This window comes from Balaenoptera borealis, assembly GCF_965194805.1.
Source record: "Balaenoptera borealis genome assembly, chromosome: 11".
Taxonomy (NCBI): Eukaryota; Metazoa; Chordata; class Mammalia; order Artiodactyla; family Balaenopteridae; genus Balaenoptera; species Balaenoptera borealis.
Window position 1 is genome coordinate 92996458 of NC_138868.1, and position 16734 is coordinate 93013191.

General features: G+C 36.2%; 1 protein-coding gene across 8 annotated transcripts in view; it reads right to left on the minus strand.

The window, feature by feature from the left end:
- ATM (ATM serine/threonine kinase) overlaps nt 1–16734 on the minus strand; it is a 141313-nt gene that overhangs the window by 111284 nt on the left and 13295 nt on the right. For all 8 annotated transcript variants that reach the window (XR_014231814.1, XM_082343427.1, XM_082343425.1 and 5 more), the window contains 6 exons: nt 13064–13229; nt 12166–12404; nt 10373–10536; nt 5213–5382; nt 2857–3228; nt 1213–1407 (listed from right to left, as the gene is read on the minus strand). Coding sequence is in view for 7 of the 8 variants with exons in the window: in XM_082343427.1 (XP_082199553.1) it covers nt 1213–1407; nt 2857–3228; nt 5213–5382; nt 10373–10536; nt 12166–12404; nt 13064–13229 (1306 nt within the window). In the remaining variant the exon portion in view is untranslated. The remainder of the gene's footprint in view (nt 1–1212; nt 1408–2856; nt 3229–5212; nt 5383–10372; nt 10537–12165; nt 12405–13063; nt 13230–16734) is intronic.

Here is a 16734-nt window from a genome sequence, read left to right on the forward strand (position 1 = left end):
TCTTTACTTAGAAGACCAAAAGCCATTTAAAGCATTCTTAAACACCCAGGTTTAGCTATAAATATTGACCTCTAAAATTTGGATCCAAAATTAAAACTACTTTCATCTCTATTGAATTTTTTAACATCTGAAAACAAGATTTAAGGAGCATACATTTTATGTTACTATCATTTTCAACACTTCCTAGAAGCAGGATCATACTAAATTTTTAAAGAGCATAAACAATTATGAAATTAAAGTAGGACTTCCCTGGTGGTGCAGTGGTTAAGAATCCGCCTGCCAATGCAGGGGACATGGGTTCAATCCCTGGTCCGGGAAGATCCCACGTGCTGCAGAGCAACTAAGCTCGTGTGCCACAACTATTGAGCCTGTGCTCTAGAGCCCGCGAGCCACAACTACTGAGCCCACACGCCACAACTACTGAAGCCCACATGCCCTAGAGCCCATGCACTGCAACTACTGAAGCCTGCACACTCTACGGCCCGCATGGTACAACTACTGAAGCCCGCATGCCTAGAGCCTGTACTCCACAACGAGAAGCCACCGCAATGAGAAGCCCACGCACCACAACAAAGAGCAGCCCCTGCTCGCTGCAACTAGAGAAAGCCCGCACGCGGCAACAAAGACCCAACACAGCCAAAAAATAAAAAATTTTTAAAAATTAAAAAAAATTTTTTAAAAAAGGAATTAAAGTAAAATCACTAGGATCCAGAGGTCTGTCCTCCAATCACTCAGTTCCATTTACTGACTGGAAAGGTTAAGTGGGCAAGCTGCTCACATCCTAGTGCTTAAGTCCCATTTTGGCTTTTTCTCATTTCTTCCCCTCATTAACATATTTTGCCTAGAAGATACTCTCATTATGATTCCAGGATATACATGAGTTGGATATATGTTCAGATGGACCTATTTACAGACGATCACAAAGAAACATATAAGTGCTCAAAGAACTATATACATATTCTTCATGCACATCCCCCTTATTCTCACTGTCTAGGCAGAGAGAGAAAACAAAGTAAAAGAACTTGGACAAAGATCCAGGCACAAAGATACAGAACACTATAAAAACAAAGGGGCTGTTTAACCTCTAGGACTAATTCTGGGAAATCCTGTATGATCATTGTAAAATAAAGCCATCTAATATCAAACAAGAAATGGAGGGCACCTTACAAAACAAAACAAAAGCCAGCAGCATGCTAACTGAACTCAAATTACCTGTGAAGAATTGGAGGCAGCTCTGCACTGTCTCCAAAGTCATCCTCTAACTGACGGAATAAGAGCCATTTCATTATCAATTCCTTTAAAGAAAAATTTCTGTTTACATCATATATATTCTTCTCCATTCCTGTTTTTACTGTTTCTGGAACTACACACATGGTCAGTGCCAAAGTCAAACAGCATACTGCAGGACTACAGCAAAACAAAGGACAATTAATATTAAAAGTAAGTTCTTTGCATAGAAAACAAACTTATGGTTACCAAAGGGGAAAGGAGGTGGGGGAGGGATAAATTAGGAGTTTGGGATTAGCAGATACAAACTATTGTATGTAATTCAAAAACAGTCATGTACCACAATGTTCACTGCAGCTCTATTTACAATAGCCAGGACATGGAAGCAACCTAAGTGTCCATCAACAGATGAATGGATAAAGAAGATGTGGCACATATATACAATGGAATATTACTCAGCCATAAAAAGAAACAAACTGAGTTATTTGTAGTGAGGTGGATGGACCTAGAGTCTGTCATACAGAGTGAAGTAAGTCAGAAAGAGAAAAACAAATACCGTATGCTAACATATATATATGGAATCTAAACAAACAAACAAAAAAGGTTATGGAGAACCTAGGGGCAGGACAGGAATAAAGACACAGACACAGAGAATGGACTTGAGGACACTGGGAGTGGGAAGGGTAAGCTGGGACGAAGTGAGAAAGAAGCATGGACTTATATATACTATCAAATGTAAAATAGATAGCTAGTGGGAAGCAGCCACATAACACAGGGAGATCAGCTCCGTGCTTTGTGACCACCTAGAGGGGTGGGATAGGGAGGGTGGGAGGGAGACGCAACAGGGAGGAGATATGGGGATATATGTATATGTATAGCTGATTCACTTTGTTATAAAGCAGAAACTAACACACCACTGTAAAGCAATTATAGGCCAATAAAGATGTTAAAAAAAAACTATTATATGTAAAATAAACAACAAGGTCCTATTGTATAGCACAGGGAACTATAATCAATATCCTGTAATAAATATATAATATATATATATACACAGACACACACACATATATATAAAACTGAATCACTCTGCTGTACACCAGAAACTAACACAACATTGTAAATCAACTATACCTCAATTTTAAAAAAAGTAAGCTCTTTCAGGGACAGAGACCTTGTCTATCTTATTTACCACTGTGCCTCCAATGCTTAGGGAAGTGCCTGGCATGCTGTAGACATATAGTAAACTTCTGTGGACTAAATGAACACAAAAAAATTCTAAAAAGTCTGACTACATTTGAGAAAATTCTTGATTAAGAACTATCTCTTACTGTAACAGTATGCAGTACTAAAAAAAAAATAAAGTTTATGAAGATCAAGCAAAAAATAATTGTCAATTACAAATAAAAGAAATATAAACACTTAATTCTTTAAAACTGGCCTTAGTAATCTCTTCACATTTGAAACTAAATTACACTTATTTATTTATTAAGACTTCCCAGACAAACAACAAAGCATCTGAAACAGAATTTAATGTATCTTTAACTGAAGTTAGAAATTACAAAATTCAGGGGGAAAAAAAAATATATATATATATGCTGCAAAACAGAATACAATCCATAGTCAACTTACCATGAAGGTCTGCAGGCTGACCCAGTAAATAACTTCCAGAATTCTCTGTCAACCTCAACTAAACTGCCTTGAATTATGGCTCCAAGTAAGCCAAAGTTTTCAGCTTGTATTTGTTCAGAACTTATACCACGAAAAGTAATAGACCAAATTTTAATCCAGAGTTTCAGTAAATCTGACTTTTGAGAGCTTTCTAGGTTTGATTTCTTGCCTTGACACAATGCAACTTCCATAAGGCATCGTAACACATATGGTGTGCGTTCCCCATGTCGCTGTTGAGGTAGAAGCTGGTGTAGTATCATTAGTAATGGTGACAACTCACAGTTAGGTAAACTTGAAGGATATTTTGATATTAATTGAGTTGCAATCTGTAACCTAAAACAAGTATAAATAATTTGAAAATTATTCAAATTCATTACGAGGCTAAAAGAAAATATATAGACATAGTATTCTTATAATATCCTAATTAGAATATTATCATCATCATTTTCCAGACTACTCTCATAATAAACTGGCTCTTTATTTTTTTTTTTAAGAGACTCTTATTTTTTTTTAATTAATTTATTTATTTATGGCTGTGTTGGGTCTTCGTTTCTGTGCGAGGGCTTTCTCTAGTTGTGCAAGCGGGGGCCACTCTTCATCGCAGTGCGCAGGCCTCTCACTATCGCGGCCTCTCTTGTTGCGGAGCACAGGCTCCAGACGCGCAGGCTCAATAATTGTGCCTCACGGGCCCAGTTGCTCCACGGCATGTGGGATCTTCCCAGACCAGGACTCGAACCCGTGTGCCCTGCATTGGCGGGCAGATTCTCAACCACTGCACCACCAGGGAAGCCCTAAACTGGCTCTTAATATTTATTAGGCCCTACTTCCTAAAGTGGCAAGAAGACTGACCACATTTAGGCTAGCTGGGTAAGCTACCATATTTTGCTTACACAGTAACTTTAAATAACTAAATTACCAACATTCTACTTCTTACTTATCGCACACATCCCTGCTCTTCGGCCACCAATAATATTCCTCTAGAACAGGAAAACAAACAAAAGCCCTGAAAAACTGTTTTCTCTTGATGTTAATTCAGTTAATTCAATAAGTATTTGCTGCAAGTTCTCTAAAATGCGTGCTACTCAAGAATAGGAACTATATCTTGTTCACCCTCTATCCCTTATGCTTGGTACATAGTAGGTGTTCAATAAATAACTTCACTAAGTGGACAAATTAAAGAATATGAAATAGGCAACAACTATAGAAAATTTAGCAATAGGTATCTAAATCAATACGATTTCCTCCCACACTCAGTTATATTTAAACATTACATCAACAGGGGAAAAATCAAAGAGCACTGTTAACAAAAGTATGACTGTAATCTAAAAATTTGTAACTGTCCTTATGCAAGCTGCTTAACTTTTCTCAGTTGCAGTTGTCTTTTTGGTAAAGCAAAAAGGCTGAGCTGCATGAATTCTACAGATTCCTAACAGACCTAATATTTTGTGATTCCAAAGAATTCCACAATTTATTTAATTACTTAAGTAAATGCAAATGCTATATGAGACTAAAGAACAGAGCAAATGGAACTTCCCGGGTGGCGTAGTGGTTAAGAATCCGCCTGCCAACGCAGGGGACACGGGCTCGAGCCCTGGTCTGGGAAGACTCCCACATGCCGCGGAGCAACTAAGCCCGTGTGCCACAACTACTGAGCCTGTGCTCTATAGCTCGTGAGCCACAATTACTGAGCCCGCGTGCCACAACTACTGAACCCCGCGCACCTAGAGCCCATGCTCCGCAACAAGAGAAGCCACCGCAATGAGAAGCCTGCGCACCACAAAGAAGGGTAGTCCCTGCTCGCTGCAACTAGAGAAAACCCCGTGCGCAGCAACGAAGACCCAACGCAACCAAAAATAAATAAATAAATTGTAAAAAAGAACAGAGCAAATAGTAAAAAATAACCTTTATCATGGCATAAGGTCCAAACTATTCTGTGATTTCTGAATACTATCTTTAATTTCTTCCTAATCTAATTCTATTAGAAGGTGCCAAGCATGGTAAAATCTCTTTGTGTTGAGGTATACAACTCAGTGAATTCCATGAGGCACACAGTACCGATCGCCTACCAAGCAGCCATTCTCCCTCGTCCTTGCTATGGCAATATGCTTAGGAAAGGTGCCCTATTCCTGGCCTCTAGCAGATAAGCCATGGTGGTTGATCTCACATGTCCCAGTAATCACCTTCCCCTTTGTCAGTCATTGCTTTGGGAGTGACCTAGTTCTGGCCAGGCCAATGAGGTAAAGGAATCTACTGGGGGTCTTGTGAGAAAAATTAATGAGACTAAAATGATATTGAAAGACAAAAAACAATATTTTACCAAGGCACAATGTCAAAATCATTCTGTGACTTCTGAAGATGATCCTTTATTACTTCCCAGCCTAATTCTATTTTCCTCTTTTTGCAAGGTGCATTGTAATCACTAAATTCTCTTTGTGTGGTTGTGTAAGACTGAGAAATCTCCAAAGATCTATTATCTTCATTAAAAACCTGTAAAACAACAAAAGGAAAACCTATTTTTTTAAAACTGCCTTTGTTTCTAATAGTTCATTAGCAAAAAATGTTCCTTCTTAGATGAAGATACAGGTTAGTCATACAGCAAGAGTAATAAACTACAGAAATATGTGAATCTGATAATATGGTTACAAACATTTTGCAGATAATAATGGCTCTCTAGAAAGCAGATATTACCAAGTAAGTTATTAGTTTTAGTTCCTGGGAAACTTTACTAAAAGGACCAAAACATCTAAAAGTAAAGCAAAAACCTCTAGTTTCAAAGATATTAAATCATAAACTTAGTGTTAAGAAAATATTTGACAAGTGAAATTACCCTAGGATGGTAATCAAATCTCTGGGGAAAAGTTTTACTTAAGAAACATTGTCTTTATTTCATTTACTTCTGCTCTGATCTTTATGATTTCTTTCCTTCTACTAACTTTGGGTTTCGTTTATTCTTTCTCTACCTCCTTTAGATGTAAAGTTAGGTTGTTTGAGATTTTTCTTGTTTTCTGAGGTCAAACTTCCCTCTTAGAACTGCTTTTGATGAGTCCCATAGGTTTTAGATAAATGAAATAGAGACTAAAAAAATAGAAAAGATCAATGAAACTAAAAGCTGGTTCTTCGAAAAGATAAACAAAATTGATAAGCCTTTAGGCAGACTCATCAAGAAAAAAAAGGGAGAGGGCCCAAATCAATATAATCAGAAACGAAAAAGAAGTTACAACTGACACCACAGAAATACAAAGGATCATAAGAGACTACTACAAACAGCTATATGCCAATAAAGTGGACAACCTAGAAGAAACAGACAAATTCTTAGAAAGGTACAATCTCCCAAGACTGAACCAGGAAGAAATAGAAAATGTGAACAGACCAATAACCAGAAATGAAATTGAATCAGTAATTTTAAAACTCCCAACAAACAAAAGTCCAGCAACAGATGGCTTCACAGGTAAATTCTACAAACATTTAGAGACTTAACACCTATCCTGAAACTATTCCAAGAAACTGCAGAGGAAGGAACAATTCTGAACTATGAGGCCAGCATCACCCTGATATCAAAACCAGACACAGATATCACAAAAAAAGAAAATTATAGGCCAGTATCACTGATGAACATAGATGCAAAAATCCTCAACAAAATACTAACAAAACGAATCCAACAATACAGTAAAAAGATCATACCCGGGACTTCCCTGGTGGCGCAGTGGTTAAGAATCCACCTGCCAATGCAGGGGACACAGGTTCGAGCCCTGGTCCGGGAAGATCCCACATGCCGCGGAGCAACTAAGCCCATGTGCCACAACTACTGAGCCTGTGCTCTAGAGCTTGTGAGCCACAACTACTGAAGCCCATGCGCCTAGAGCCTGTGCTCCGCAACAAGAGAAGCCACCGCAATGAGAAGCCCACGCACCGCAACAAAGAGTAGCCCCCGCTCTCCGCAACTAGAGAAAGCCTGCGCGTAGCAACAAAGACCCAACACAGCCATAAATAAATAAATAAATAAAAATTTATATATATAAAAAAAGGATCATATCCCATGATCAAGTGGGATTTATCCCAGGGATGCAAGGATTTCTCAATATTTGCAAATCAATCAATATGATATGCCACATTAACAAACTGAAAAATAAAAACCATCTGATCATCTCAATAGATACAAAAAAGCTTTTGATAAAATTCAACATCCATTTATAATAAAAACTTTCCAGAAAGCAAGCATAGAGGGAATATACCTCTGCATAATAAAGTCCATATATAACAAACCCACAGCTAACATCATACTCAACGGTGAAAAGCTGAACGTATTTCCTCTCAGATCAGGAACAAGACAAGGATGTCCACTCTTGCCACTTTTCTTCAACATAAGTTTTGGAAGTCCTAGCCACAGCAATCAGAGAAGAAAAAGAAATAAAAGGAATCCAAATTGGAAAAGAAGAAGTAAAACTGTCACTGTTTGCAGATGACATGATACTATACAGAGAAAACCCTAAAGATGCTACCAGAACACTACTAGAGCTCATCAATGAACTGAGTAAAGTTGCAGGATACAAAATTAATATACAGAAATCTGTTGCAATTCTATACGCTAATGAACTATCAGAAAGAGAAATTAAGGAAACAATCCCATTTACCTTGCATTAAAAAGAATAAAATACCTAGAATAAACCTTTTGCCTACAGGAGACAAAAGACCTGTCCTTGGAAAACTGTAAGACTGTGATGAAAGAAACTGAAGATGACACAAACAGATGGAAAGATATACTGTGTTCTTGGACCAGAAGAATCAACATTGTTAAAATGACCATATTACCCAAGGCAATCTACAGATTCAATGCAATCCCTATCAAAATACCAATGGCATTTTTCACAGAACCAGAACAAATAACTTTAAAATTTGTATGGAAACACAAAAGACCCCAAATAGCCAAAACAGTCTTGAGGAAGAAGAACAGAGCTGGAAGAATCACACTCCCTGACTTCAGACTATACAGACTACAAAGCTACAGTAATCAAAACACTGTGGTGCTGGCACAAAAACAGACACATAGATCAATGGAACAGGATAGAGAGCCCAGAAATAAACCCATGCACTTATGGTCAATTAATCTATGACAAAGGAGGCAAGAATATACAATGGAGAAAAGACAGTCTCTTCAATAAGTGGTGCTGGGAAAACTGGACAGCTACATGTAAAAGAATGAAATTAGAATGTCCTCTAATATCATATACAAAAATAAAATGAATTAAAGACATAAATGTAAGACTGAATACTGTAAAACTCCTAGATGAAAACACAGGCAGAACACCCTCTGACGTAAGTTATAGCAATACTTTTTTGGATTCATCTCCTAAAGAAAAGGAAATAAAAGCAAAAATAAGCAAATGGGACCCAATTAAACTCACAAGCTTTTGCACAGCAAAGGAAACTATCCAGTGAATGAAAAGACAACCTACTGAATGGGAGAAAATGTTTGCAAATAATATGACCAATAAGGGGTTAATATTCACACATATAAACAGTTCATACAGCTCAACATCAAACAAACAAACAAACAAACAACATTATTAAAAAATGGGCAGACGACCTGAACATACATTTTTCCAAAGAGGAAACGCAGATGACCAACAGGCACATGAAAGGATGCTCAACATGCCTGCTAATCATCAGGAAAATGCAAATCAAAACCATAATATCACTTCACACCTGTCAGAATGGTTATCATGTTTATCATCAAAAAGAACACAAATAAAAAATGGTGGCAAGGATGTGGAGAAAAAGGATCCCTCATACACTGTTGGGGGGACTGTAAATTGGTGCAGCTAATGTGGAAAACACTATGGAGGTTTCTCAAAAAACTAAAATTAGAATTACCATATGACCCAGTAAAATTCTTCTGGGTATATATCCAAAAAAAACAAAAACACTAATTCAAAAAGGTACATGCTGGGGCTTCCCTGGTGGTGCAGTGGTTGAGAATCTGCCGGCCAATTCAGGGGACACGGATTCGAGCCCTGGTCTGGGAAGATCCCACATGCCGCGGAGCAACCAGGCCCGTGAGCCACAATTACTGAGCCTGCGCGTCTGGAGCCTGTGCTCCGCAACGGGAGGGGCCGCGATAGTGAGAGGCCTGTGCACCGCGATGAGGAGTGGCCCCCACTTGCCGCAACTAGAGAAAGCCCTCACACAGAAACGAAGACCCAACACAGCCAAAAATAAATAAATAAATAAATAATTAGTAAATCTTAAAAAAAAAAAAAAAAAAAGGTACATGCACCCAATGTTCACAGCAGCATCAACTGCCAAGATATAGAAGCAACTTCAGTGTCCATCAAGAGATGAATGGATAAAGATTGGTGAGTGTATATACATATATATATATATGTATATACACACACATACACACACACATAGAAGACTACTACTCAGCCATAAAAAAAGAAAGAAGTTCTGCCATTCGCAGCAACACAGATAGACTTGGAGGGCGTTATGCTAAGTGAAATAAGTCGGACAGAGAAAGACAAATACTGTATGATATCACTTACATGTGGAATCTAAAAAACACAACAAACTAGTGAATATAACAAAAAAGATGCAGACTCACAGATACAAAGAACAAACCAGTGGTTACCAGTGGGGGATGGGGGGTAACAAACTACTCAGTGGGAGTTTATTGTAAGGATGTATTGTACAACACAGGGAATATAGACAATATTTTGTAATAACTGTAAATGGAGTATAACCTTTAAAAATTGCATAAATTTTAAAATTTCTTCTATGGAGAAAAAAAAAAACATTAAGCCATCAACTGATGAATGGGTAAACAAAATGTAATATATCCATACAATTGAATATTACTCAGCGATAAAAAAGAATGAAATATTGATTCATGGTACGACATGGAAGAACCTTGAAAACATTATGCTTAGTGAAAGAAGCCAGACACAAAAGACCACACATCGTATGACTCAATTTATATGAAATGTCCAAAACAGGCAAATCCACAAAGGCAGAAAGTAGATTAGTGGCTGGCTGCTAGGAACTGGAAGCAGGGAATTGAGGCTGACTGCTAATAGGTACAAAGTTTGTTTTGGCAGTGATGGAAATGCTCTGGAATTAGTGGTGATGGTTGCACAACAGAGTGAACATGCTAAAAACCACTGAATTACACCCTTTAAAATAATGAATTTTATGTCATGTGATTTCTAAATCAGGAAAAAAACAAAGAAAGAAAACACATAGGGTTAGGATAATCTTATTGCCTGTAGACAGTTTTCTTAAGAATGGAAAAGTTCATCATCAGTTTTTTCCCTAAGTTTATATTTGCAAGATAGTTACCTCTTAAGTTAAAAGGGCAATGCTAAATATTTATGGTGTTTTGAAAGGAATAGTTACATGTACAGAGTAATTTTACAGGCTTTTTACAGGCCCAATAAAAGAATTAACGGGAAATTTCAAAATGTGACAAGATCTACTATACCTGGTGACAAATATCTGCCATCAATTCAATCAAGTTTTCCTTGACAGCAATATTACGAGATGCTGAAGAATATTTCCCTCTGCTTCCTATATGACTTATTTCATTAACTAGCAGATCATATACATTGTATAAGATACTTTTCCACTTTCTTGATTCATAGGCACCTGTAATTTTAAAAAATAATTAATTAAATTAAAATATAATTTATACGTACAATTCATTTGCACCGCCAACTCCCACAAAACTATTCAGCTGTTAAGGTGGAAACAACATTAGAAGACATCTGGTCCAGCCTAGTTAGTACTAATGGCTCTTCTGACAATATCCTTGACAAGCTCTACTTCATAATGATGTCCATTTCACACATTTCACACTCAGTTAACTGTATTTCTTATAAAATTCTTCCATATTCTGATCTAACTATCTCTAACCAATTCAATCAAAATCTCAATCAAACTTTAATTTCTTCTCTCCCCCAAAGCAAATTAATACTTTCCCTCTTTTACATAAGGACCAACTTCTCTGTATGTCTTTAAGAGAAAAACATTACCAGTTCCTTCAACAAGTGTAAAAATAACACATTATCCAGACTTATCATCATCCCAGTCATCTTTCCCTAGACACACTCCAGTCAACTTATGTCCCTCTTAAAATGGTGACTCTACAAAATCTGGTAAGCATAACATTCCCAACCGCGATCTAACGAGTATGGGGAACAATGGGGATGTTTCCTCCCACAAAACAAAGAACCTATTTAAAATCTATTAATGTATACTAAAACTATATTAGTGTTTCTGACAGCCTCATCATCTGCCAATTTTCAATTCATCCTAAACATGCACTTAACTAAAACCCTAAACATGTCTCACCATCTCTTCATAATCCTGATTTTCATTCTGGTGAGAGCTATGTGAAGGATGAAAAACTAAGGAAAGCCACCATTCTTTCACCTACAGTGGTTTCATGGGCTACAAATACATCTAACTATACATACTAGAAGAGCCCATGAAACATACACAGCTGCTTTTGATAAAAAGTGGCTACAACAGTTTTCCTCTATTTTAGCTATTATTCAATGAAGTTCCTTAATAAGGTCATTACACTAGCCATGATGAATTGGTCCAAAGGTTAGTACAAGCCAGATTCAAAACATAGCCTAAGCATGAGAGAACTCATTCAATTCCAGTTCCACCCAGTAAAGTTCCTGTCTACTGAATGGAGCTACATCATCCATGCAATACTCTTTTGGTGAAAGACAAACATAAAGGAATGAAGGGAGGATAAGTCATTCATTTCTGGTTTCCCTAGCAAACAGCAGCCTGGAATAACTATGAGGTTTAAGGCAATATGTATTTATCTTCCTTGGGAAATGACTAATCTGGCTGGTTCAATCCACATTTATCTATTTTATTTTCTAATAAAAGCAATATGTAGATAAACAAGATCCTGCCTTCTCTAAATTCTTTTACTCTTACAGTCCGTGTCACACCTCTTAGCACCTAATTATTGCTGCATAATCAGCTCCTAGAGGGAATAGTGTCTCATATTTGTTTGTATTCCTCACAAAACGTAGCATTGTACTAAACAAATGGTAAGGCATGATATGATTTGCTACCTACCATAGCTTCAAATTAAAAAAAAAAAGTGTGAAAAAGATCCTCATGACTGACACTATTACCAAGCACAGCAATCCAGAGGAAGGTCATAACCTCCTATAACATACAGATTTCATACTTAACCCTCTATATTTCAATGAAGAAGCAAATTCAAAATAGCAAAAACTTTCTTTATACCTTTTTCTTGAGTTTTGGCTCCCTTTGGATGATGGATATAAATTTGCAGTTGAAATAACTCAATAATTACTTCTTTTAAGGAATCATTAAGTCTATGTTGAGTCCAGATATAAAGTAAGGTAGGAAGAATTTCATCTCCTAATTCACATACTCGAATTCGAAAGTTAACAGCCAAAGTCTTGAGGAAGATAATAAATGCTGCTAAGATATGATTTAGACCTGCAGAGCTCTTTTCTTGTCTGTAACAGAAAATAAACAGACTTAATATAACGGGGGAAAATGCAGAAACTGAAGACAGTAATGAAGTTGCTTGCTGAAAGAAAAAAAAGTTCTGATTTTCAAATAATAGTAGCCTTACTTTCAGAATTATTCAGAAAAATCATAGCAGCACTACTTAGCAACAACAAAAAATAGTTCCTATTTGGCATTGGGAGATCACCCCTGTTAGCTCTCCCTGCTGCTGAAACATTGCCCAAAATTATATAAAACTAATTTGTAATACCTACCATTTATAAAATATTTCACATTATAAATTGGGTAATGCCACACAAATATAAGATACTGATATTTCCAAAATATATTCCTATTTCATTTTATTCTTAGCACATTACCTCTATCTTCAAAAATCAGGAAAATAAAAATACTTAGAGGCCATATAGCTTTTCCTGTTATTAAAAAAGCAAGACAGATCTCCCCACTCAAGAACATCATTACATGTTCTGCATATTGGATATTCAGGAAGTGTTGGACCTAACACTTTCCTTGGGAATCCACTAGTTCTACTATAATCGGCCAATGGTGTTTTAAAGTTGGTAAAATTTAGTTACTGAATCTAAAACACAGTCTTGCAAAAAGATCAAATGGATTTCCAATACAAAATAAAAACAGATTAGATTACCTTGCATGCTGAATAGCCTTAGAAAAAAAATCCAAAAATTCGGAATTTAATCCATCAGTCTGCGAACAGCATCCTTTGGTCACAGCTTCAATTATTCTAGCCACCAAAACTCTATTAATGTCTTGTGAAGGTTTAAGATACAGCTGGAAGTACACAGAGAACAATTCTTAAAAAAAAAAAAAAAAAAAAAAAAACCATGTTAGTTATGTTTTTAAAAAGAAAACTATCAAAACATTTAACTTAAATGTCACAATTCAATTTAAATTTCAATAATCCCACAAAATATTAAAAATTATACTAATTTATACTTAATACAGTAAGAGAATTCCATCAATATTTATTTTTATAAATTAAACTGCCTTCAAGACAGGAACTACAGGCAGCAGAGTATGTGAACACCAGTTTAAGAGCCAGATCTCAGATAAGCTACTTAACTTCTCTATTCCTAAATTCCTTCAGCTAGGCCTAACAAAGTACTTGACAGTGTACTCTCCACAGTTTTGTTTTGTTTTGTCTTAGTGCTATTTGATTAATAATGTGTGTAAAGTGTGTCAAGAACTGTGAAAGATCTGAGACTTTACACTATTTGTAACCTAACCAATTAGAATGCCAGTTTCATGGATATTGGCACAAGACATGAAATTCCTGATCAGAGAAAGAGAACAATTTATTTCTCACAGCAGTGATAGTAGCCAGAGTACCTTCATTTTTGCATAAATTCCTCAATCTCAAAAGCAATGAGAAGAGGGACAGGTGACACAGTGCAAATGATGAGCTACAATACAGGAGAGAAATCCCAAGCAATAAACTGCAAGCAAACTTGTCCTTTGTTCTAGAGAAGGCCATCATCTCTATCATCTCTATCTTCCAAGGCTCACTGTACAAACATACTTTAAAAAACAGTCTGGAAAAGAACAGTCAGTGTCATGTCTCTGACATGACATGCAGAAACGTGAAATGCATTGAGAATTATCTCCCAACACAATGAAAAGCAAAGTTGCTAAGGCAGGATTTTCTTCCCATAAAGATTTGATATCTTTCATCTTTTCTAATGTAGGCATTTAATGCTATAAATTACCCTCTCAACATAACTTAGCTACATTCCACGAATTGTGATATGTTGTAATTTTCATTTTCATTCAGTTTTAAACATGCCTTGAGAATTTTCTTTCCACCCATGAATTATTTAGAAGCGTGTCATTTATTTTCACAAAAGTACTACGAAGGAAAGAGTACCACGGTAGAAAATAAGAGAGGAAGAAATTAGGAAAAACAATCAGAAAATGGCCGTGACATTTAAACTGAGACTTGAAGGACGAGAAAAAACGGGCCATACAAAGGGTAGCCTCTGAAAAAAGAACAAATGCTACAGGTAAGAAAGAGCTTATACTCTCTAAACAGGAGTGTGTGAGATGATCCATAGCTATGTCAGAAGAAAATATTAGCGCTCCTATTTTTTAATTAAAACTAATTACAAAATTTATGCTTTACTGATTTTTAATATAGAAATTGACAATGGCCACTCTGGAAGACAGTTTGGCAGTTTCTTAAAAAACTAAACATACTTTTACCATATGATCCAGCAATCACGCTCCTCAGCATTTACCCAAATGAGTTGAAAACTTATCTGTACACAGATGTTTATAGCATTTTCATTCATAATCGCCAAAACTTGCAAGCAATCAACATGTCCTTCAGTAAGTGAATGGATAATTAAACTGTGGTAAATCCAGACAATGAAATATTATTCAGTGCTAAAAAGAAATGAGCTATCGAGCCATGAAAAGACATGGAGGAATTTTAAATGTAAATTACTAAATGAAAGCAGCCACTCTGAAAATACTATATACTGTATGATTCCAACTATATGACATTTTGGAAAAGGCAAAACTATGGAGACAGTTAAAAAGATCAGTGGTTGCTAGGGATCAAGGTGGAGAGAGGGATAAACAGGCAGAGCACAGAGGATCTTCAGGGCAGTAAAGCTATTCTCTATGATACAATAATGGTGGACACATATCATTATACATTTCTCAAAAGCTATAGAATGTACACCACCAAGAGTGACAGTGTAAACTATGGACTTTGAGTGATATGAGGTGTCAGCGTAGGTTCACTGACGGAAACAAATGTACCGCTTTGGTGCTGGACGTTGCTGTGCACATGTGAGGTCAGGGGATATATGGGAACTCTGTACTTTCTGCCCAATTCTGCTGTGAATCTAAAACTGCTCTAAAAAAATAAAGTCTATTAAAAAAAAGTTTGAAAATCACTGGGTTAGAGAATCTGAATAAAGGCCACTGTAGCTAGAGCACAGAAATTAGAAGGATGGGGTGGACTTTAAGGTCAGAGAGATAGGCAGAAGCAAAACTATGTAGCACTTCCAAGACCTGAAGGGAAGCCCATATTTTATGTTAGTTATACAAGAAAGCAACTAAAGGTTTTTAACTTTTCTTCCTTTCTACCTTATTAGAAAAACTATTTTCTTCCTTAGGACAATCTTAGGGCTCTTGCTTTGGAATCCCTTCTTCTCAGGAAACATACATGAGCAATTTTCCTGTGTATTCAACTACGCTCTCTTCACTGAATCCTTCTGATTACATGTATATATACTCCAATCACTCTCTTCTTTAATAGGACCCCCCTTTCCCTTCCCCTTGTAACCAAAACTTTTGAAAATGTTGTATTTGTTAATCCATTTTCTCACTTGTCACTCATGCTTTCACACCAGTTTGTTATACAACTGAACACCATCAACCAACTGATTGTAACTGCCATGTATAGAATAATTCATCCAACAATAGCAGATACACATTCTTTTCAAATGCATATGAAACACTCACCAAGTTAGACCTTATCCTTGATCATAAAGAAATCATAACAGTTATAAATAATTTTGGTTATAAAAAGCATGGTCTCTGCCCATAACATTAAACCACAAAAGGAAGACAAAACAGGAGAATTACCCCAAATGAATGGGAATTAAACAACATACTTTCAAATAATCCAGGGTCAAAGGGAAGCCCTCAAAAAAACCTAGAACATATTTTGAACTGAAGAAAAAGAAAAAACAACATTGTCAACATTTGTGAGACGTGACTAAAGTAGTGTTTAGAGAAAAACTTATTATATTAAATGCACATATTTGGAAAGAAGCTCTCAAATCAATGATCTAAGCTTAAGAAACTAGAGAAGAAATGAAATCCAAAACAAACAGAAGTAAGGAACTAATAATTATAAGATCAGACTCAGTAATGAAAGAGGGAACACTACAGAGTCTAAGCACATTTAAAGGATAATGAGACAATAATGTTCAAGAACAACTTTACACTCATACATTCAACAACTTATATGAAATGAACAAATTCTTAAAGAAACAAATTCCAAAGATCACTGAAAATATGTAACCTAAATAATCCTGCATCTATTAAAGAAATTAAATTCATAATTAAAAACCTTACAACCACCACCACCTCCAAATTCAATCCAGTAATATATAAAATGGATAATACATCATGCCCTAATAGGGTATACCCCAGGAACCCAAGGTTGACTCAACCTGTGAAAAACTGATCAACATAATTCATCATATCAATAAACTAAAGACAAAAAAACCCATGATTATCTCCATATATGCAGAAACAAAATTAACAATTCAATACCCATTCATG